Source organism: Pteropus vampyrus, unplaced genomic scaffold (assembly GCF_000151845.1).
Source record: "Pteropus vampyrus isolate Shadow unplaced genomic scaffold, Pvam_2.0 Scaffold337, whole genome shotgun sequence".
NCBI classification, from domain to species: domain Eukaryota; kingdom Metazoa; phylum Chordata; class Mammalia; order Chiroptera; family Pteropodidae; genus Pteropus; species Pteropus vampyrus.
The window spans coordinates 1056527-1080958 of NW_011889118.1; the positions used below are offsets into that span (position 1 = coordinate 1056527).

The following is a 24432-nucleotide window of genomic DNA, read 5'->3' on the forward strand; positions in this document are numbered from 1 at the left end:
TTACTATGCCTTGTGCTTGCAAACAGCTATAGCATCACTGGTTTTCTGCCCACCCTGAAATCAGACGCCGCAGTAAGTCACCTGGGTGGCATGTACAGAAGGGAGGTGATGGCTATGGGCAACCTTGTGCACGGACCTGAAGGGGCAGTCCCAGTGGGAGGCAGGCAGGGGGGCGGTGCTCGCAGCCTCTAGGATGGCTGATGAAGAGGACACAGGCAAGCTCTCCTTGTTGTCAGAGGTGGAGTTTCAGGTATTTCCACCCTTTGTTTGGGTATCAATGTCCCCACTTACAGGGATTATTGATCATTCATAGTTGCCACAGTGAAACTGCTGTGCTTCTCTGGCCAGAATTTTAGAATGAGCTCCCTTTAAAACCATTTCACTATTTTTAATGCTATTTTTTAAGACTAATCACTGACAATGAGAAGAGTTTAAAATAGAATTTTAGGCTTTCAGATTTTAATGGGCCTAGAAAAACCCCATTGTTAACTCAGAAGCAGCTGCATACGTCTAAAAAATCACTGAGATTTGGCAGGGGTTCTTAAGAAACTTGAAGCTCAGCAAAAAGTTAAATAAATTATCCTTGAAAATTTCCCAAATGCTCAGGAACTAACTTCCAAGGGAATTTTGTCCACTCAATTAATTGTGTAATACCAGCCTTCTAACAGCAAATTTATGGAACCGACATTTGGAATAGTCCCTGAACGCACAAAGCTGGAGCTACCAGTCACCGCAGCCACCATCCAGACTGCCCAGTGAGAGACCTGATGCCTCTCCTCTTCTTTCAAGTGGAAACCTAGAACGGTGTGCTAGTCAGTGCGATGGCACTCAGGAGTTCCCAGACCTGGCTTTATATCAGAACCTCCAGGGAGCTGTAAACAAAGCCACGCTGGAGTCCCACCGCAGACCAACTAATCAAGGTGGGAGCGGGGTATGGCATCTGGATGCACCGTGCTCCCCAGGTGATTGTCATGTACAGCCAGAGCTAGGTGCCACGGATGCAGACAGTGACATTTAGTAGATCAGATAGAAAAGATAATGTGAGTGCATCTCTGAGCACTTGATTTGACATCCGTTTTCTGACAGTAAGTGTCAACAAACTAGAAATATGCTTCAAGAGACAGAAAGCTATGCTACCATATCTTGAAAGTGACCAGGCCAATAGGTTTGTTTTCCATCAATACTTGGGAACCTTACAGTTTCTAAATAGGAAAGTACCGGGACATGGTCCTAAAAGGGGTCCTCACCCCAAGGCTGAGGAGAGGTCTAGTAGAATCTGCAAAAACAAGTCTGCTTAGGTCAAGTGTCACTGCAGTCTGATGACAACAGCAGCGGCAAGTATTCCTGCGGCTGTGGTGATTCCTGCCAGCTATCGAACACTTAATTCTCATGACAGTGCTATGGCCAAATATCTTTATACCCCTCTTGCAAATGAGAAAACTGGGACTCAGAGATGTTGGGTATTGTGCCTAAAACTCAAGGCCAAATTTCAAGTCACAAAACTCAACTGCAGCCGGCTCCAGTGAACACCCTCCAGCCCGGCTTCCTGCCCCGCCCCCCTCCTGCAGGCTTGTGATATCTGTTGTTAGTAATGACCTGCTTTCCTCCCTTTTGCTCGCCTCAGCTAAGCTCAGCCATCAGAAAGGGCTAGTGTCTGGAAGAAAGCTGTCTCAGTCCCATCCAGGACCCAGCTAAAACAGGCAGTCAGTGGAGTCAGCATCCTAAGTCAGTACAGACAAAGTCAGGAGCCCTAAGCAGTGCCCATTTCTCTTCCCCAGAAATGATGCAGGAGCAGGGATGGGGCATGAGGTGTGTGGGCATGGATCTGACACACCCAGGGAGGCCCTGGCAATTCAATACCCACACTTCAGGGCCTGCTAATAGATGACAGAGACCAGGCCTAACAAGTGCAGGTGGTGAATCAACCACTATTTGTTGTTAAGAAGGACCACGTGGGCCTCACTGAAATCCTCTCCCCTGTGGTTTCTGGCTGGAACAAGAAGAAAATGGCTGGCAGCCATAGGAGGCCCCAGGGAAACCCCAGCGGCACTGCTTTTCCAGAAGGTCTGGGCTGCAGTGAATGTATTCAGGGAGGCTCACTTCCTCATCTGGAGGAGACGTGGGGCTCTCTTTTTAAGTCAGTTACATCCCAACATGGTTCCCACAGCCTGAGATTTATGTCTTTATTTCCAACCCTAGTCATCAGGGCTCAAGGACTCTGATGTCTCGGGAAATACCCGAGCCTCACTCCACCGGAGACCCCAGCGCTTGGCAAAATGAGTCCAACAAAAAATAAGGGTGCACTACAGAAGCGTGTGCCACCAGATCAAATGTCAAGCTGGTTACACAGGATGAGTCGCATATCACTGTGGTAGCAGAAACCACAATGCTGACATTCCAGAGATACAGTATAGCTTTATGGGGTTTGGAGTCCTGGTTACAAAGTGAATTCTGAGGATCTACAACCTTTAAAGGGAATTTATTTCCTTGATTATATTACTAAGTAATGCACCTAAGTGCTCTGAACATTTGTAACCCTCTGCACCTTGTTCATGCCATTTCCTCAGCCCGAAAAACTCTCTCCACTTTCGGTAGCCCAAGGTGGCTCATCTCAGAGCTCAGCAGGACCACCGGCTCTTCCATGGGGCCTTCCCTACATTCCCACCAGCCTGCATCGCTGCACTGTCTGGGCTCCCACAGCAGACTGCTGGCCCTTGATTATGGTACCAGCTTGTCCACTGTCTTACACTAAGAAAGCGCCTCTCCATCTTCCCTCCATGGCAAGGTCTCCAAAGGCAGAGGCGCTAATTGTCATCACATGGTCAGGTTCTTCATAGACAATGGCAGGACACAGGAAAGGCTGGGCTAAGACACAGGAGTGGATCCTCAGGACTCCCAGAAGACACCACCCCAAGTCCAACGAAAATCCTTACTCCTCAAATCACGGGTCATAAAAATAGTCCCACCAAAACTGAGGTTGGCAACACTAACATAGATCCCCGTCTATTTCTAGAGGTGGAACAATAGAGATGAAAGGACATCGGCCTGCAAGAGGGCCTCACTCGGTCCCCTACAGGACATACCTCAACTAGAAAAAATGATGCTCTGCTCAGAAGAAGAGACAGTACTTTCTCTGGCTTATACAATATGCTACATGCTGGGCTTAGTAGAGGCGGGGCAGCTGGCTACTGGGCCTCCACAAGCCAGCATCAATGCTGGGGTTTAGTAATAAGGAGCAAAAAAGCATAGCAGACATTACCCAAACTGCATGCAAGTGGCTTTTTGCTGGCCACACTGCGGGTGGAGAAGCTCTGTTGAGGCCATGGGGATTCAGGCTGGCTCAAACGCCTGAGCCAGGCTGAGCCATGCTGATAACATGCAGACACTCTCACACCCAGTCACGTAGAGGACATCACTGAGTTGGGAACTCAAATGAGCGTTGGCTTATAAATTCTGATCTCATATTCAACATACACAGTCAGCTCTAGAAATCCTCTGCGGTTTCCTAATCCGCAGGTGGTGAACCCCAGGCTCCTCCTAGAGGAAGCAGTGGGTGCAGGCCCGGGAAGAAGCAGGAGAGGAGAGAGGTCTGCACTCTGCTGGCTCCTCCAATTAGCACCCAGGACTGAGTCAATCATTTGCATCCATGATAAGAGGAACCCCTCACTCCCCATGCAAGTTCAGACTCAGAGTACCAGGCTGGAAGACGCTTAAGGGCCCTCTCAGTAGAGAATGCCCTCCAGCATGGGCCTTGGCCTCAGCTTCCACGCTCCCCTGACTATTGATGCGACACATATTGGCCTTCCATGCCCTCCCTGCTTCCTCTCTCTCTCTGACCTGTACAACCTCTGTGCTCCAGTCGAACCAATGACCCACTGCCTCCTCCCCGAGCTTTGATTTGTCCACCTCCATATCCTCCTCATGCCACTGGCAAGGCTCAGAATGACATTCAGCTGTGATAGATCTTGAATTCATCCATCCTTCAAGGCCCAGGTCCAGTGCCCCCACGGCTCTCTCCTAGAGCCCTGTAGCCAGCCCTTCCTCCTCTCAGTTCCCTGGCACACTGCCTGCCTCCTTTCCACCCTGCATCTCTGTCTCCTGTGCTGCATCTGAGTGTGTGCAGCCTTCATCTCTGTCTCCTGTGCTGCATCTATCTGAGTGTGTGCAGGGGGAGCCTTCGCCCTCCCCTGGAAGGAGCAATCACATCCTCTCCACTTCAGGAGTCCTCCAGGAACCCTGCAACCAGCCTTGCTGAACAAAGGCGTGACGGCACAACATCTGAAGGGCTCTGCTCAAGCGGGGCTCACTCAACCATCTTCCATGACATAGTGTCTAGCTTGGTTTTCCAGGCCTTTCAATGGCCTGAACCTCTGAAATATATTGTAGGTCATTCCTATCAATTATTCTAGATTTGAAATGAATCAAAATATCTTAGTCAAACCCACTGCTTAATTTCAATTCCCACTTTTACCCGAGGCATAGATGGCCCCAGGAAGAGTAAAAGCACATCTGTGGGAAAAGTACATGGTAAGAGAGACATCTTGGTTGACACTGGTGATTAATTACAGTGGTTGACTGGGCACTGGGCCTTCCTATGGCAGAAAGTACACTGGGGTGCCTAGTGTCAGTGTGGCGTACCAAGTGGGTGGGCTCCAAAACAGACACACTGATTCTCAAGCCTCTTAACACTGCTCAGAACTGGTTTCTTCCCAGCCCCTGATGGGCTAAGCATCTAGCTCCCCACGGCTGGCACAGGTGGGAGACACATCAGACAGCAGAAGGGTGGAGAGGGCCCTTGCTCTTCAAGTTCCTGTCCAATAACACTGCTCACTCTGAAAGGAAGGAACCACAACTTTGTCTCTTGTGAGGCAAGGCGAATATGTGTCTTACCTCACTCTATGCCTGCACAGAAGGGGCTTACTGAATTCCTGAGGTGACCTGTGAGTCTGGCTGACCCTCCTCCCCCATAAAACCATGTGACTAGATACAAATCTAAAACCCAAACCTCAGGCAGGAATTCCGAGGCAGGTAAATGCCCCTGTTGTCTCTCATGTGCAGGCAGAAGGAACTGGATGGCTGAGAAGGAGGCCATCCTTCTCACAGGCTGGGTCAGAAGGCAGAAATGCCTGCTGCTGGGCGGGCATCTGCATCACACACAAGTTCTCTCTGGTCAGGACTAGGAAGGGTGCTACGTACTATTTCGTTTGCTTTCCTCTCCTCCTTCTTCCTCATTCTCAGGGTCAATATCTTCTGCTTGGGTAATCCAGTCCAAGTAGCCCTTTAGATCCTCTTCTAGCTGCTGCTTCTCCCGGAGCTTCTGGAAATCTCCCCGTGCTTTAGCTTTCTCTCTTTCCTTTGAGAATTCTCTGAGGGAGGCAAAAAGAACCAGCACATGTCAGGACCTCCTCCAGGGACCCACTGCATGAGCCATCTGCCCTGCGGCACAAGTCTTGTGGCAGGACACATGGCACTGAGTACAGCCACAAGAACATAGCAACAGGGGCCACACGCGTGGACAGACATAGGACAGTGTCTTCCCAAGCAAGACTGTGGTGTCAGAGTTGCAGAGACCACATCGACACACATGCACCATCTCTTAGAAAATGATCTCCCTTCAGGATGTCAGAGATCCGAAGGAGCCAGGCCAAAAACACCATGTGCTGTCATGGCAGGCCTCTTGATTTCCCCCACCAGGGTTCTGCACTCGGAAGTGTCCCACCTCCCCCAGAGCCTCCTCAGAAAGCAGGAATCATACTCCAAAGAGAAAGGAACTAGGAAGGCCAAGCTGTGGTCAAAGAGAGCACCAAGTTTAGTGCTTCTGTAATACTTTCAAACAAACAGCATTCCTAATGTGCGCTGACCCCTTCGTCCAAACCAAGAGCCCCGAGAGGCGGAGCAGTTCTACCTGGAGCCCACGCTAGGCTCCCCTCCCCACCTGCAGGTTCTGGCAGAGCACTGGACAGGGTCAGGGCAGACCCACCTCACAGCCCCATTCTTCCATCCCGGGTAGGAAATGGAGCACCAGTGAAACAAGACTTTTTCTTAACCCTCGCTTCTTGCCATGATCTTTCCTCTAAAAGTCTTCCCTGTAGGAGGTGAAGAGGCAGTGCGATTTGTTGCCCATTTATGGGAACACCTGCCCTGGAAAGGCTTTGGCAGACGTGTAAATGTTCCCAACTGGTCGCTGTTTACTCTGTCTTTCGTGTCTGCAATCCTATATCTATGCACATATACAGAATCCCACATTTGCTCAGCAAGTCTGAGAGTCAGGTGGATGATTACCCAATTTTCATATACAAGGAACCATCTGCATTCTAACTGTGAATTGTTAGGGGAACCAAGTTAGGTGAGTTGCAGATTTAGTGATAATGATTAAAAAGCTGCTAAGAAAGCGGATGAGATTTCATGCAGTGCAGCTTCTGCACACAGACCCCTGGATTCTGACGGAGGTCACATCTGCCTTCCTTCTGCCTTCCTTCAAATCCAAAGCCAGCACATCTCCCTTTCAGTAACCTCATTAATCCAACCCAACTGACAAAAGGGGAAATGATCTGCTTACACAAAGCCAAGCCCTATTCCCTCTCTTCCCTCCCCTCTCTCAACTCTGGGCTGTCCAAAGGCTGAACAGATACTCGAACACCTAGTGACGCTGATACTCCAGATGAGAAACTGGAGTCCTTGCCAAGGTTTCGCCCTCTGCTCACAGTTAGAAAGGACTACAGTCATTGCTCCTTAACCACCCACTCTTCTGATGCTCCGGAACCTGTCCATGGCTCTCTTAGGGCTGGCCCATCGCCACCTTCACCCTTTGGGAAGTGAAGAGGGGCTGCCGTGCATCCTGGGCCTAGTTCACAGAGGAGCCAACTCCAAGGATTTGCAAAGGTGGTGAAGACCCAGAGATGTTTTCTGCACTCTCAACCCAGGGGACTTTCCTCCTGGGGGAGAACACCTTCTGTCTCAAAAAAAGAAGGTATGCAAACCATTCGCCAAGAACGATTTGAACCTTATAGGACGCCCTGGCTTCCTGAGATACAGGACATGCATAACTCGGTCCTGGGTAGGCGGACCAAATTAATCTGAACTTTGAAAAAGCCACACCCAATCCAGAATCACATCCCTAAACAATAAGTGGAGACCTTGGAGTGTCATGTGTCAACATGAAAATACATTATGTAATCTGTTTTCTTAAAATACATTGTAAAGAACAGGTATTTGGGCTTTCAATTCTATTGTTTAGCAAAAGTATCCCAGTACAAATTTTTTTTGCATGTTTTGATTCTGAACTTCGAGTACTAAATGTACATGATTACGTACATACAGGATATTCTTATTTTGGTTACATATCTGATCTGAGTTCTTGAAAAAATATTACAAAGATAGTAAAAGAGTTACCCTGCAAAACTTAAAGGCTTTATAAAAGGGAGTTGTGCTTTAATATTTACTTTATGAAGTTTTTTTACATTAGAAATACAAAAACCTCTAACGAGCTGTATCGCTGTTGCACATTCTTGGTTGTTGGAACACAGTAAAGCATGCAGAGGTAAATCCTGCTATGACTAAAATTTCTGAGAATAAAAAACACTGCCAGGTCCTGGCTTATAGCCCAGTTAAATAATATTCACTATTACAAAAGTTTCATACAACAAAACTTGTTAATGTAAACCTTCTGAACTTATTTTAGACAGTTCTGAAAGGCTTAATACTTAGCAGGCATGTAACGTTTACTGTCTGGGACAGAACTGTGATTTACGAGACATAAATCTCCTCCTCGAGGAGGAGGAGGAGCAGGGAGGTAAGATCTCTGTGATAAACTCAGTTGCCTCCTCGGCCCTCCAAGACCACACTGCGTTCTAAGTCTAAAGGCCTGAATTCTAGTCCCGGGTCTGTTACTTTTCTTTTCTAAGCTTCAGTTTCCTTATGTGCAAAACAGACATAATACCTGTTCTACGTTTTCACAGGGATTAAATAAAATGTTCAATATGATGATACCATGAAAATCACAAAACACGGTACAAATGTGAAGTTCAATGTGTGATATTTAGTTGCTGAATCTGGGCATTAAAAAAGGGCAATTGGAGGAGCTTTCTCAAATACCAAAGGGAGAAAAATTGCAAACAGCTCTAAATGGACTCTAAGCTGCATGATCCAGCACAACTGAGAGAAGCACAAAAGGACACATAAGATTCTGTTCTCCAAGTGACCTGAATGAGCCTGCGAATGCCCTATCAACCCTGTACTGGTATCACTCTGTTGAAAATAATTCATTCTCATCACAACAAGCTTTCCATTCCAGAAAATCTGAGTCCACTCAACCTTGTATCAACCTCAATGGATCATGAACAGCTTTCCATTTTGTGTAAGAATTCGTCGTTTTAGAAGCCTATTATTAAGAGTCACTATTACAAAAACTGAGTTAACAAAGCTGTTGGTAAAAAACATCTGACTTTTACAAGGGACTAGAAATATGACGATTGACGATTCGCATGTGATAGAACACTACTTGTTCCAGAGCAGAAATTTGTTTGTGGTGCTTTCATAGCCAAATGAAAAAAAGATCAGAAGAGCTTGACCAAAAAAACACACAGTATGCTACTCTTTGTGTAAGAAAAAGAGGAAATAAGAAAACAGGCATATGTTACTGCAGGATGTATCTGAAGGACAAAATGGAAAATAAGGGAGGGGAACAAATGGAGTAGAGGGGATAAAGCAGAAGCGACATTACAGAGTATGCTTTTCTTTTTAATTTTGGAATGTTAATGTTCTACGCCTTAATTTTTTTTTAATTAAATCAACAGAGATGAGATGGAAAATACCCGTACCGTGGAAATGAATTAAGTGAATCTGAATGTATTTCAAATGAAACCATAACCATATTGAAAGACAAAGACAGAAGCAATTCAAGTAGCTTCTGAACATTCAACTGCTACTGTCGGTCTTGGGCAGGACTGGCGTGAGGGAGGAAACACAAACAAGTGCTGAACTCTTTTTAGAAGCTTTGTTGGTTTCTTGTGGTAACGTGGAGTCAACAATGCTGAAATTATCTCAGATGTATTACAGGACTTGACAAATCAGTGTGTCAATGCTGTTGAGAGCCAGGGTTCTCCCTGGAAAGAGGAATATAGAAATGTGGAAGGGAGAAAGGCTAGAAAGAACCCTGGGGAGATGGACTGGAACTGGAGGGACTGGTGTGAATTCATGATTTCTAAAAGATATATATATGCATGTATAAACCTAAGTATGTGAATGTATATATTTTCTAGCTTTATTGAAAGGATCTAGAAGCACAGATACACTTGGCACCCAGATCTTCATCTCTAACACCATTTCTTGTTAAAAGGAACCAGCAGTCTTTGGGGAAAAATGGCTGCTTCCAAGGCTAGAGCAGGATAGGTACAAAATGAAACAAGAAGTGCTAAAAAAAAATAAAATAAAATAACAAAACAAAAACATGATTACGATATGCCCTTATGACAAAGGAGCCAGAACAGTACCTCTCACTGGTCAAACCTGTGATAGTTTGAGCCCCCAAAAAACTAAAGACAGTAATAAATTACAAAATTTTTAAATCAGTCCACATCCCTTATAATTATATAATGAAAAGCAAACGAGATAAAACATTAATATTAAGTGAATTCAATTTAAGAGTACATGAATTGTTCCCTATGCTATTTTTATCCTTGTAACTTTTCTGTAGTTTTGAAATCACTTCCAAATAGAAAAAGATTTTAAGTGTTTGGAAACTGTAACTGTAGTAATCAAATGCAAATTTGTGTTTTATATATTCATTTCTGCTTACCGGCTAGGTTGTAGTCTCCCTGCAGAAATGAACAATGTTGTCCAGTTCTTTTGTTTTTCTTTCCACATTTCTGTCTCCCTCATGATGCCTCCCTTTAACCAGCCATGTATGAAGTCTGAGTACAAAAAAAAAAAATGCGCACAACGAAACAAGCCCTACACCTTAAGAGCCCAGAATACATCAGCACAGAAAGCCCACAGTTCCTGGGCTCCCCCAGAAGTATGAAACGAGCATGTCAGAGCCCAGACACACCGTCTGGAGCAGCCTCCACCACCAGCATACCATTTTCCTGCCAGCTGGACAACAACCAAGCATCTTATAGTGGCCAGTCTACACACACCTCACCCACTGAGGCAGCTGGAGAAGTCGCAGCCAGCACGTTTCATCAGGGTTTGCCTCCTCTGCTTCAGGTTCCTACCACAGACCTGGACTTCATCCTGGCATTGTCCTGCTCAGAATGCCTCGTGGCTCCTCACTTCTGCCCCCTCAAGAATCAAGGTCAAATGCTTCAGCCTGGCCCTCATGGCCTTCCAGTCTTCTCCCACATGCTATTCCAGCTTAATTTCCTTTTATTATAAATATGCACCTTGTATTTTGGCTACACTCTTCTTAATTCCTAAACCCTCTGAGCCTTGGTCCACAGAACTTGGTCCAACCACCTGAGCAGCCTTCTCCCATCTCTGAATGCCAGATTGCTTTCCAAGACCCAGCGTTCCCTGGCTACCCCATCCAAAAATTCTGCCCTCCTCTGAAGCACCAGTGCACTCTGCTCACCGAACACCGAGACACAGATATGTGTATGCCCTATCCCTGCCAGACTCCTACACTGGTACCTCTAACAGGGTGATGCCTTAGCTCCACCCTCACTGGACAGGGAGGAGCTGTTATTACCCTCATAATACAGAAACTGAGGAAACTGAGGCTCTGGGAGGTTGGTCGCACAAGTCCATCTAGCTCCTGAGTGGATCCCTCTAAAGACCTCAACATGGGCACACAGGACACAGAGGAAGGAGCGGGTAGAAGTACGTAGGGATAAGGCTCAAAAATCAGCTGATCATCAGTTCAAGAGGGGCCTTAAATATCAAACTAAGATATTTGGATTGCTTCCCTGGAGGCAGTGGAAAACCAACAGAAGTTTGATAAGAGAGAGTCCTTATCGGCTTTGTTTTATAGGAGCTGCGTGTCAAGATGAAATGAAAGAAAGGAGAAAATGGTGCGTAGGAGGCCAAAAGGTATTCCGAACACAATGGGTGAGATTGGGTAGGGTCAACAGCAATAAAAATGCGAGTTGAAAGTAACATAGTTCTGATAAAATTCCCAACTTGCTTACACGATAATTTGGAAAGGCACCTATGAGGCCCGTCATTGCTGACCTCCCAATCATGCCCATTCTAGGATCGCTTTCACCTCCACCCCTTTCATGCTGGTGCCCTAGGTCTGGCACACCAGGTGTCATCTTCTCAGCTAATATGGACCTCCCTGCAGGGCCAGATGATGCCCCCCTCACCCGCCATGGAAACATTCCTTACCTAAGTGTTCAGGAAGTAAAGGCAGGGAGGGCAGGGACAGAGGAAGGGCAAATAGCAGGCTAGATGGAGCAGAGATGCCACTGAGGGGCCACATTTCCGGTTTCCGAGTTCTGGAAGGCTGCCACGGAAAAGGGGAAGCAGATCCCCTGTGTGCCTCAGAGAGTAAGTGGGAGTTTCATGATTTATTTCAGCACAATATAAGGAAGAAACTTCTAATAGTTCAAGTCCACCAAAGAAGGAGCAACTTCCCCAGAGGGGTGCACACGGGGACCTTCGGTGGAAGAGCAGGGAAGCCGAGCACAGGATGTTGTAAAGACCATGTCGCCTGTCTCCCAGGCCCACACCACATCCCCTAGTCCTACTCAGGCCAGTCCTTAACAACACTCTGCCCTGTGCTGTGTTCTACTGTTGCTGTAACTTGAGTGTCCGGGACTCCTCTATGACTTAAAGGGACAATAGAACCCCTGACTGCTGAGAATTGGACCTTTCCTCATTTTCTGCTCCTCTCCCTGGGCAGCAGCCTAGCACCCTCTCTTAGCTCTGGCAGCCGAGAAGTCTGGTGGCATGAACATCAGGAAGCACAATGCTGAGAGAGTTCAGAGGAAATGGGTAGGAGGGGCTCTTATTACACAGCATTGGTACAGCCATACACCCCTACCCCATGACATTCAAACAGGCTCTTTAGAAGAGAACAAGTGGAAGGCTCTGAGCCACACACAGCCTGAGCCCACTGCTGCCTGAAGCAGTCCTTCACCCGTGACTGTGCCAGCCCTGGGTCCCACCCAGCAACCAGCTGCAGCTCAAGCAAGATCCGGGCCTGCACAGCTGGGGGAGTGGACTTGGCTTCCTGTGGGAAGAGTCCATCCAGGCCATGGCCCCTCTCTCCAGTAATAACAAAAACAAATCTCTGATGTATTTAAATTTTTATTTGAAGTCCTCAAAGTGTCTTTACAGTCACTGTCCCTCAGGCCCCTCACTACTCAGTGTGGGACAAGGAGAATGAGGATTTTCACTCCCATCTCACAAAGACCAAAACTGAGGTTTGCCAACTGCTCTTTCCATTGAATGTCTGATCCCTCTGCCTCCTGGCTCTAGAGATGCATAAAGTGGACATTATTCGGTCGGGATCAGGAAGTGAGGTGGTAGGACAGAATGTACTGCTTACCCCCATGTTCTAATTTTTTCCCAGAGCTCCAATTTGGGCGTAGAGAAAGGTGAGATACCCTTTCTGCTCATCTCAGCACATACTACCCCCCATCCCCCAGGAAGCACCGCTCCAGGAAGAAACTCTCTCTGCCTGGAACCAGCCAGCTTCCCTCCTGGAAGCCTCTACACACCCTCAGAGGCTGGGCGCATGTGCCAAACCCTGCAGAGAGCTCCCCAAACCTTGACATTGCCCAGGATTTACAGCCCTGACATCTTGTGCTCACAGAGCCCTGGCTCAGTCAACACTGCTGGAGAGAGAAAGGACTTAGCCTGAAGCCACTGCATCCAAATGGCAGTGCAGGTCAAACGTGACTGCCACAAATACAAAAGGACAACACACAGTTTGCTCTGGAATTTATTATTTCTCAAATGCCCCATAAAATAAATGGGCCACTGAAAATCATGTTGATTTAGAGATAGAATTTTTTCCTTGGGTTGTAATGCTATTTGTTTTAACCAGATCCACGCAAATAAAATTTAGACAAATGCTTTGAAATTTTCACACACATGTGTATGTGTATGTGTACTTACGTACGTACGTACACACACACACACACAAGCATAAAAACCTACAGTGAGCAAGGCCAACAGAATCACTAGGGCTCAGATTTCTAGTAATACAGAGGACTCAGAAATTCACTCACCAAAAATCCCCCCAAAACAAAAAAGCAGCATTTATAAAAAGGCAAAAAATAGGGGGAAGTTGAAGAAGTATCCCACCAATTTTTTTATCAGCAGAGGCCAGTCTTTCTTAGATCTAAATTATTTCCCCTACATAGACATAAAGGAAATGAAAAAGAATGGCAAAGCAGCTTGGTTCAAAAACTATTTTTATATTTAAATCTAAATTTTTGGAAAGCATGTAAGTTCAGTTTCTGTTCAAGGAAACTAGGCGTCTTATTAAAAGAAAAGAACAATAATGTGTCATGTTTCACAATAAAAAAAAATTTAAATTAGTGGCACTGGCTCAGTTCAAAGTTCATCAAAATCTTTGGCTGTGTTCCAGTTTTCCCTCAATCACCCACAAAAAAGGTCAGGATTAGCCGAGGGGTGTTTTCTCTACATGAGACAAATAGGCTAGAATGGGGCAGTAGGCCTTGGGATGCGGCACCCATCAATAAGATCTGCTTCTTTGCAGAGAAGATGCAGGGAGGGGAAGAAAGCTAACCTGTGACAGCATTCTTCCACAGCAAGTTAGGCACTGGCCCCGAGAAGTGGAGGGGAGCTACTGGCTGGCAAAAGGGACAAGAGAAAATGGGGGACACAGTGAATACATTAAGGAATATATTTAACAATCACATTTCTAATCATATGACTATTCTTTGGGAACTCATTACTGAAATGAACCCCATGGTAAATCCTTTTTTACAAAGGGATTCAGTGCCTCCTGATTTTTCTGTTTGCCAAGTTTTGGGTGTAGTAAGAGATTTTCCCAAAACAATCCTCCACTTTTCATGTCTTTGACTGCTTTCGTTGACATACGAGTCTGTGAAGATGCTTTAAATAGAAAACAGTTTCCATCTTTTGGGAAGATGAACCATTTTCAAAGTAGGTATTTCCTAGATTTTAATGACTAGGTTGAATTATCTGGTATAAACGGCAGATGAACAAGACTGTACACACCAAACTTTGGGGACTGGGTGCATGTGGCACTTATCCTGCACAAGAGGAACCGGAATAGGGATGAAGTAAACAAATGTATCATCTGCCTGGTCTTCTTGGATCTCTCCTGGTCCTTTCTGACCACTTGCTCCTTGCACTCTGTACTCCAGCCATCCTAAAGTTCACTCACTTTCTCCAAAGCAGAGACCTCTTTCAGCTCCAGGCCACTGTGTGTTGTTCCCTAATTAAGCCTCAACTGCTCTTCCAGATACCACCCCATTCAGCTGGGTCGGCCTAGAAGGGCATTTCACCAACGTCCTTAGAGTCTCCTGGATAAGAGTCTCACTTGTGTAGAATTTATTTCATAGTCCTGAAATTCTTATTTAATATTCTCTTTTGCATACTAGACTTTAAGCTCTGTGAAGGAGGGCCCATGTCTGTTTTATCTTTGTATATCGGTTCCTTATTACAAACCCTGGCCATTAGTAGTTGCTCGATGAGAACATGCTAAGTAAATGTAATGAAGAGTTTTATAGGCTCATGAGGTCAAAGACGTGGATCATGGGCTCCGCATTGGATGTACTGGGTCACAAATGCCCACGTAACTTTATCACCTAAAGCCGTACCCATTGTTCTTATTAAAAAGCAAAAACAGAGACAGCCAGAGTCTAGGACAAGTCTAAAAAAGTCACTCATGGAAATACAGTATCTCAGGGTTCTTAGACTGAAATACACTTTCCTTTCATCGCATCTCCTTGTCTGAGGACAGAAGAGCAGCGCTCACTTTGAAGACTTGGTTTCCATGGCTACGAAGACATTGCAATGCTTCTAGCAGAAAATGTCCCCCAATGATAAGAATCCATGCAGATTGCATGCTAAAAGTTAAAGACTTGTTTCATTCTTTAAAACAAACAAACAAACAAAAAAACATGTTTTAAGAAAAATTCCTCAAAAACATGGCCTCTATTGCCTGGCAACACTTTCTCCGACATTACCAATCAAACGAGCTAAGCCAACATCGCCATTTTTTCACAACAGGTTTCAAATACTGCTACTTAAGTCATTTGATATGCTAGACTTGTCAGAGTCCAGTTTTTAAAGAAAAATAAGGAAAATGTATACCTCATGTCCGACTGAGGAAGGTGGCAAAACCATTAAAAATAAATATGTCTGAAGATACCAGCAACCCCAGGGCATGTCTGACTTATCCACTGACAGTGTGCTGTGTTAAGGGCCTGGTAAAACTGCCTGAAATGGACTGATGGCTGGACCTGCCTGTGCATGACTCTACTGGAGGCGCCTGACTGCAGATAAGCTACTTTGGCCCTGGGAAGAAGCCAGAACTGAGTCCATATGCTGGGATGTCCTCAAAGCAATACCTGTAGGAATTTCAGCCCCAATCCCAGTCAGTAGCCAAGTCAAAGGAAAATCACCCGGTGAGGGGCGCTGAGCAGAGGAGCCTCTCCCACCCAGCAAGAGCCCCTCCTTGAAAGGCACAGTGGGTGGAAGTGCCCAGAATCATCAGACTTAGTTGAGAACAAGGGAACAAGCATCATATTACAGAAGAGGCTCAGGAATTCAGAGAGATCCACATCTACCCCCACACCCAGGAACAGGATCCAAAAGGACAGCTTGAGCTAGAATGGGACTTAGTCATATGCAGTTTTAAAAGGAAAAAGAAACCAATTTCTCCGAAGCCTCCATATTCCACTGTTCCACTTTTATTTGGGCAATTAATCCTGGGAAGAGAAAGAAACTGATAAAGCATGAAGAATAGAACGGCTCAGGATGTATCAACACAGACTGAGTCTGGGTAGATCGGATCCCATGGGGGTTCTCCCTCACCAGACACAGAACTTTCAACTAATGAGAAAAGCAGCCTTGCGCTCTGGAGACAAGAAGCTTTACGTTTAATTCCTAGCTTACTAGGAATTCCTTATTTACTAGCTGTGTGACTTCGAGAAAAGGGATAAACTTCACTGAGCTTTGCTTTCCTCACCTGTAAAACTGAGGCAAAAACACTTCATTAAAGCAGTAGATAAGTAGCATACAAAGTAGTACATAAAGTAGTATATAAAGCACCTAGCCCAGCACCTGGCATATTATCTTAGCTGCTATATTAACAATTAGAGAAATAAAGAAAAATTCTCTCACACAATCCATTCCCCAGACTTGACAATCAAACCCACAAGTCTCTCCTTCTCATGTGAGAGAGGAACTGTCCCACAGCTATCTTCTGCAACAACTCCTTCATCTCCATCTCCACCACTGCGCCCCAGCCTATCACCTCATTCCATCACCTCACACCCATCTCACTGCCACAGCCCCCAGCCCCAGCATCCTCCTCACTCCATTACTCCCTGCAAAGCACCAGCTTTAACGTCCAGACCCAACTTCCCTTCATCACCTTATTTTCAAACACCTCGGCAGCTCCTATAGATCAAAGAAAAAAATCCCGCCTCCCTCACTGGACCTTCTCGACTACACATCCATCTTCTGTGCCACTGTTCGTCAGCCAGCGCAGAGCACCCTGGCAGCCTCGCTGGCCAGCTTGCTGGCTCCTGACACATGGGATGCCCCAGACCCTGCTTTTCTTACCACTTGCCGGGATCTGGAATGTGCCCTCCTTTCTTTGTATCCTTACAAAGGCCCTTCCTTCCATGTTCAACCTGAGCTCGGCTTCCTCAGGAAAGCCCTCTCTGACCTACCAACCCTCCTTTATACTCCTAGGGCACACTGGTAGGTACGGATGGTGCTAAAATATACTTGACTGAGAGCCGAAGAGGGAGGGAACAGGACACCTCTGGGTAGGCGGTGTGTCATCGCCCACTGAATTAGAATCCTTCGGATGCAGCAAAAGCTGCTCTGACTCAGAAGCTGAAAAGCCCCAAATGCTTGGAAGCTCCAAAGGTGCCAGCAGATAACTTAAACCAAGATTTATTTTAAAACAGAATTTCAAGGGAATGATCTAGTTCTGAGTGGATTAATATTTTATCCCTGAATCCAAACCAAACTCTTATGACAATCAGACTTAGAAAAATTAGGTTAGTGCTTCAAGTGCCACTCCAAGTCCCGAAAAGATGTGGGGCCCCGAAGAGAAGAGCTGGCACGTGAGTGTTCAGACTGCAAATAAGGCTTTTCAGACTCACAGGGACCACCTCCTAGAAAGGAGACTGCAAGCTGGCCGATGTTAAGCACGCCCCACATTCAGAAAGGTCTCTCTTCAGTTTACAGAGCCCCTTCCCATCCATTTCTCTCCTTGGTTCTTAGGACAGCTCTGTAAGAAAATTTATATGGCAAGTGGGGCTATCCAACTTTAGGGATGAGAAAATCTTGACTTGGAGAAGTGAAGTATATTGACGAAAAGTCACAATTCTGGGAAGAATGGAATCAGGACAAGAGCCAGGAATCCAAACTATAAACTTGATCTTCCCTCACTACACCATGTGGAAGCCAATACCCACAGCACTAGTAATCCCCTCAGCCAAAAGCTCTACTGCGGGCCTGAGCAGCCCTGAGAGATGCCACACACAGCACTGCCACGACCCTCGGCCAGGCTATCCACATGGTATCTGTAGAGACTGAAACTTCTGGCACACACCTCAGGCGAGTTGAGCCCAGACCACGGGGGCTGGACAAAATCACCCCAGACCAAATGAGCCAGGGTCTCTGTTAGCTGAGGACCCTCCCTCATCAGATCTCTCACCACTAAGCCTCTGCTCTCTCCACTAATGACTTCAGCAAATACTTGCTCAAAATGCAACACATACATCTAATGCCCAATCCTCCATCATTTGGTGCACCATAGTCCCCCCACTTTCCTCTGGGCTTCCTTGTTACCGACTCAGTCTTCCTGCACTCATCAGCCCTTCCTTGTGCCCCCTGGAATTACTGCTCCAGAGGGTAAATTCTCCGGTACCCTCATCCTCTTCAAAGGGACCTCCATTTTCCTTGCTTTGACGGAAAGCTTTGATGGTTCACCCTTGAACTTATTGCTTCGCTTCCCTTGTAGTCCTTCCCAATCATACCTACCTCAGGGTCTCAAGGTAGAGTTGAGGGCTTCCTTGCTTTTCTGTTCCTCTTCACATCTAGACCAATACTGCCTCATTCTGCTATAAAAATCAAACAAACGGAAAGCCCTGTTCCTTTGAGGACAGTGCCAGTGGGCTACGTGACCTTCTCCCCTGCCTGTGGTGTGTTCTACTGAAGACTTAGTCTTCCTTTCCATCCCAAGTTCTATCATTTGGGGGAACTCCAGGAGCCCTTGTTGACCCTGCCAACGCGTGGCTTTTCAACCCCCTGACACATTAATCTCCAATGACCATCTCCTCCATGCCATTTCAGCTGCCCAAAACCACTGCTAAACCTCAAACTTTACCACCCCAAATCACAAATTCAAGCATTCTATTCTCTGGCTACAACTCTTCGCATGCCAGCTGACTTGTTCAACGACTCCCACCATAAACATTTTTAAACTCTTTGGAATGCCCAGTGCATTGATCCCTCCATTTTCTGTTAGGGCTCTCTTTCCCTCTTAATCTACCTTAGATTTCATGATCCATGAGTGATCCATTCAGCAATGTTCCTGCCGAGACCTTAAACCTTCTTCCATCTTTTTATTACACACAGACAGCAAAATTCTCACCCTAATTGGGCTCAAATACTCCTTTCTCCATACCTGGTTATGGGCAACACAGTGACAGAAAGTCATACAATGGGATAGATTGACATCCACATAGATTCATCATCACCAGCTTCGAACAGGACCTCAATGCTATCTCTTATCTACCTTGGTTCTCTGGTCCACTCACTCACTCCCTAACGCCCTGTGATGACTATTTTGGTACTTCCTCACTCTCTCACACACATGACTCTGCTACCTGCCCCCTCATCCTCAGTAGCGAACCTCTCCTCCTGCCTCAGAAAAACTAGGAATTAGGTAGGAATACTCCCGGCTTCCCACTACCAAACATATCTGCCCCATTTTCTCTTCTTCTCATTACAAAGACCAGCACCTTCTCTTAACACTACCTGTCTTCTGACATCTTAATAAATTGAGTTTCCAATCTATGAACATGGACCCTTTCATTTTTTTGAGGTCTTTGATTTTCTTCAGCGAGGTTTTGTATAGAAGTCCTATACATCTTTCATTAGATTTAGTCCTAGGATTCTTGGGTTTAGGCTTTTTTGTATCTTCCATATCTCTGCCTAATATTTTGAACATATGGAATACAGTTATGGTTCTTTTCACGTTCTTTTCTGCTAACTCTAACATCTGTATGAGTTCTGGGTCGGTCTCAATTGATTAAATCTTGGCATTATGGGTCATGATTTTCTGCTTTTTTATATCCCTAGCAACATCTGATTGAATGCTAGACATTGTTTTCTCTTGTTGGATGCTAGATATTTTTGTATTCCTATGAATACGCTTATGCTAATGCTTTGTTCTGAGATACAGTTAGGTAAGTTGGATCAAACTGTTTGATCCTTTCAGGTTTTGCTTTAATGATTTGTTAGGTTAATCTGAAGCGCTGCCCATTCTAGGGCTAATAACTCCTCACCACTGAGGCAAATCCTTTCTTATCCTTACTCGGCCCAATGTCCTGTGAATCATGAGTTCTTCCAGTCTGGCTGGTGAGAACGAGTAATATTCCTGGCCCTATGTGGGCACTGAGCACCATCCTTTCTAATCCATTCGAATGTTCTTTCCTCAGCCTTAGGTGGTTTCCTCACCTTCCTGTGCACAAAGGCACTCTGCTCAGTGCTGAAGAGGGACGCCTTCTGCTTATCTGTACAGTTCTCTTTCCATGAAATTCTCTCTCCTCAAGTACCGTCTGACATACTTTGGGCACCTAGGTTTCTGTAGACTCTCAGCTTTGTCTTCTCAACTCAAGGAGACCACAGGGCTCTGGCTGGGTTCCTGCTCCTTGTGCCATGGCCCAAAAACTCCTTCTCAAGCCAATAAGCTGTGACAGGCATGGAGCTCATTTCGTTTATTTCCTGTTTCTAAGCGATCACTGTCCTTCATGGCCTGATGTCCAGTGTCTTGAAATAATTGTTTTACATATATTGTCTGTTTTGGTTTTACTGTTATTTCAGGTGGGAGGTTAAATCTTGTATCTGTTATCCAATCTTGACCAAAAGCAGAATTTAATTCTATTTAATGGTATTTTAATTTTAATTCTATTTAATGGTATTTTAAAATCAATTTTATCAAGATATGAGTCATAAACAAATGTATACAATTTAAGCTTACGGTTTGGCTAATGTCGACACCATGTAAACAACACCCCAATTGAGATATAGAACACTTATAACACCTCCCAGAAAGTTCTCTCATTCCCTTTCTTAGCCTACTCTTCCTCTTCAATAACCTGATTTCTGTCTTAATGGTTAATTTTGCCTCTTCCAGAACTTCACCATATGTTTTCTGTTGTATCTGGCTTCTTTCCCTCAGTAAATGTTTTTAAGCTTCATTAATAATGTTGTAGTCATACTTCATTTCTTTATACTGCTGAATGTGTATTCCATGTCTGAATACACCACGATTTGCTTGTCTATTTACCTGCTGATAGACATCTGAGTTGTTCCAATTTGGAGCTACTAAGAACAAAGCTCTATGACTATTCACATACAAGGCGTTTTGTGGACATGGGTTTTCATTTCCCTTGGGAAAATACCTAAGAACGAAACTGCTAAACCATATGTTTCATATACATAAAGTATATATTTATGAGAAATTAACAAATTTTTCCAAAGTGGTTGTACCATTTTGTTTCTATGAGCAATGTATGAGCGTATCAGTCACTCTATACTCTTGCCAACACTTGATACTGCCAGTCTTTGTCACTCCACTACATATTAGACTTTTCATAGTCTACTATGTAGAATATCATTGAAGTTTTAACTTGTACTTCCCAGATGACTAATGATACTGAACATCTTAACATGTACATTGGCTATTTGTATATATTTTTTCGTGAAATATGTTTAAGTCATTGCCAACTTTTAATCTGGTTATCTCATTTTTTAAGAGTTCTTTGTGTATTCTAGATAGCAACCCTTAGTCAGATGTTATGTATTGTGAATATTTTCTTCCATTGTGTGATTTCTTTTCAATTTCTTATTTCTGAAGGGCAGAAATCTTATTAGATCTGTGATCTTTTTAATTAGATCTATGATCCATTTCAAATCACTGTATGTATTAGCTCATAAAATGAACTAACATTCTAGTTGTTGGTTTTTTTTTTTTTGCAGACGGATATCCAATTTTTCCATCATTTTACTGAAAAGATAATTCTACCCTTTCTTCACTAAATTATTTAGCACTTTTGTCAAAAAGCAATTGACCATACACATGTATTCCTGGATCTTCTTTTCGATTTAATTGTTCTATCTTTATGTCAAAACAACATGTAGCTTTATGGTAAGTCTTGAAATCAGGTAGTGTAAGTCCCCCAACTCTATTTTTTGACAAAGATTGTTTTAGCTTTAGGTCTTTTGAAATTATATATAAGTATTACAATCATCTTGTCTGTTTCTTTTAAAAATGGCTATTAAGATATATGAGTGGCACAGCACTGGATGCATAAATATGAAGAATGCACAAATAAATTCAACATCTTAGCAATACTGAGTCTTCCAATCCATAATCATAGAATATTATTTATTTAAATCACCTTTAATTTTATTCAGTGTTTCATTGTTTTCAGTATAGGTCTTCGATATCTTTTATTTTTATTCTTAAGTACTTTAATTTGTTGATACTGTTGTAAATAATATTTTCCTCAAATTTTATTTTCCACATGTTTGTAGCTTATATATAGGAATAAAATTTACTTTTATATACTAACCTTGTATCCTGTGACCTTGCTATATTCACTTATTAATTCTAGTAGGTTTTTGGCTAATTCATTAGGACTTTCTATGTAGACAATCATGATTTCTGTGACTAGAAATAGTTTTTGCTTTCTTTGTAATCTTTCTGCCTTTCATATCTTTTGCTTGCCTTAATGTACTGGTCAGTACTTCCAACATAATGTTGAATAAAAGAAGTGAGACAGGAATGATTACCTTGTTTCTAATCTTAGAAAAAAAGCATCAGTCTTTCACTATTAAGTATGACATCAGTTATAGTTTCTTTGTAGAAAGCCTTTCTCGGGTTAAAGTTCTTATATAGTCTTAGTTTGCTGAGATTTTTGTTGTAAATGGTTATAAAATATTGTCACTTGCATATTCTGCATTTATCAAAATGGTCATATGACTTTTTTCCTCCATTCTGTTAATGCGGTAAATTACAATGTTTGATTTTCCAATAGTGAACCAACCTTATATTTCTAGTACGAGCCCCACCTGGTCATGAGGTTTTATTCTTTTAATATTGCTAGAGTCAATTTGCTAATATTTGAGAATTTTTGCATCTATGTTAATGAAGGATAGTGTTCTTTTTCTGTTATGTCTGTTAAGTTTTGGTACTGAGGTTATTCTGACCTCAAAATGAGTTGGGAAATGTCTACTCCTTCTCTATTATCTAAAAATAACTTTTTCTAGAAAGGGTATTTCTTTCTAAATTGGTCGACAAAATTCATTTTTGACATCATCTAGGCCTCCAGTTTTGAGAGGTTTATGATTCTGAATTTAAAAACAAATATAAAGCTCTTCGGGTTTTTATTTCTTCTCAAGTCAATTCTAAGGTATGTTTTTCAAGGAATTTGACTATTTCTCATAAGGTATTGTGTTTATTTACAAAATTACTCTATTGTATTTTAACGTCTGTAATATCTCTGTTGATGTCCCCTCTTTCATTTCTAATAGTGATAATTTATAATTTGTTCTTTCTAATTAGTCTTGCTAGAGATTTTTCAATTTTATCAAGCTTTTTAAAAAACCCACTTTTGTCTTTGGTAATTTTACCTATTATTTGCAATTTTTTTTTTATTTTTTTACTTCTGTTATATTTTTCTACTTTCTTTGGATTTAATTTGTTCTTTTCCTAGATTTTCATTTTTAATTTTTCTTATTTTTATAATCTTGGAATTTTTATTTTATTTATTTGTTCGTTTATTTATTTTTGGCGAGGCAACCCTTGGTTGACCTCACAGATTGCAAGGACCTTGTCAGCTTACAATCCCTTATTTTTTTATTTTTTACGTCTACAGCACCTGGTCTTCCTGGGTGGTCTCCCATCCAAGTACTAACCAGTCCCGACCCTGCTTAGCTTCCAAGATCAGACGGGATCAAGACTGTTCAGGGTAGCATGGCCGTAGACAACTTTTCCTAGATTTTAACATGAGAATGTAGGTCACTGAATTTAAACCTTTCTTCTTTACTGATACAGGCATTTAAAACTATAAATTTCCTTCTGTGTACTGCTCTAGATGAAAAATGCAAACTCTGAGATGTATTTTCAGTATCAATTTAAAATATTTCCTAATTTTTATTGTAATGTTTTTCTTTGAATTGTAAGTTGTTTAGAAATGTGTCATTTAATTTTCAAATATTTAGAGGACTTTCTCGACAGTTTATTGTTATTAATTTCTATTTTAAACCTATTGCAGTTAGAAAAAACATACTTTATGTCAATTTTTTGAGATTTATTGAGACTTTTTTTACAGCTCAGATGTGGTCTGTCTTGGTGAACGTTCCATGTACTCTTGAACAGAATGTGCATTCTGCAGTTATTTGTATAAGTATTAATTAGGTCAATTTGGTTGATAGTGTTTAGATATTATCTATACTTACTGTTATTCATCTCCTTGCTCTATTATTGAAAAAGGATAAAAATTTTTATCTATATAAATTTATTCACCTAATTTTGACAATTTTTCCTTCATGTATTTTTAAAATTTATTAAGTATAAACACATTTGATATCATCGTGTCTTCTTGATGAATTGACCCTTTTATCATTACGAAATGTCTCTACCTCTGAAATATTTCTATCTCTGGAAACACTCCTTAAAGTCCACTTTGTATATTTGGTATTAACATAATTACTCCATTCTTTTATTTTTAGTCTGTTTTTATATTTATCAATCTTACATTTTTATTCAGCCTAAAAATTTCTGTCTTTTAATTAAAAGGTGTCCATTTTCATTTAATGCAATTATTGATATGGTTGCATTTATGTCTACCATCTTGCTATCGGTTTTTTGTTCATCCCATATGTTCTTTATTCTTTTCCTGCTTTATTAGATAATTGAGTACTATTACTATTTAGGATTCCACTTTATCTCTTCTTTTGGCTTTTAAGATACCACTTTGTTTTATTTTTTAACCACTGCTCTAGAGATTATCATAT

General features: G+C 43.1%; 1 protein-coding gene and 1 pseudogene across 1 annotated transcript in view; both read right to left on the bottom strand.

Annotated features, from left to right (window-relative positions):
• Positions 1–24432, bottom strand: part of CACNA1D (calcium voltage-gated channel subunit alpha1 D) — a 314711-nt gene that overhangs the window by 99826 nt on the left and 190453 nt on the right. The window contains 1 exon segment of the mRNA XM_023522317.1: positions 5197–5366. Coding sequence (XP_023378085.1) covers positions 5197–5366 — 170 coding nt within the window.
• On the bottom strand, positions 23283–23401 carry LOC111730886 (annotated as a pseudogene).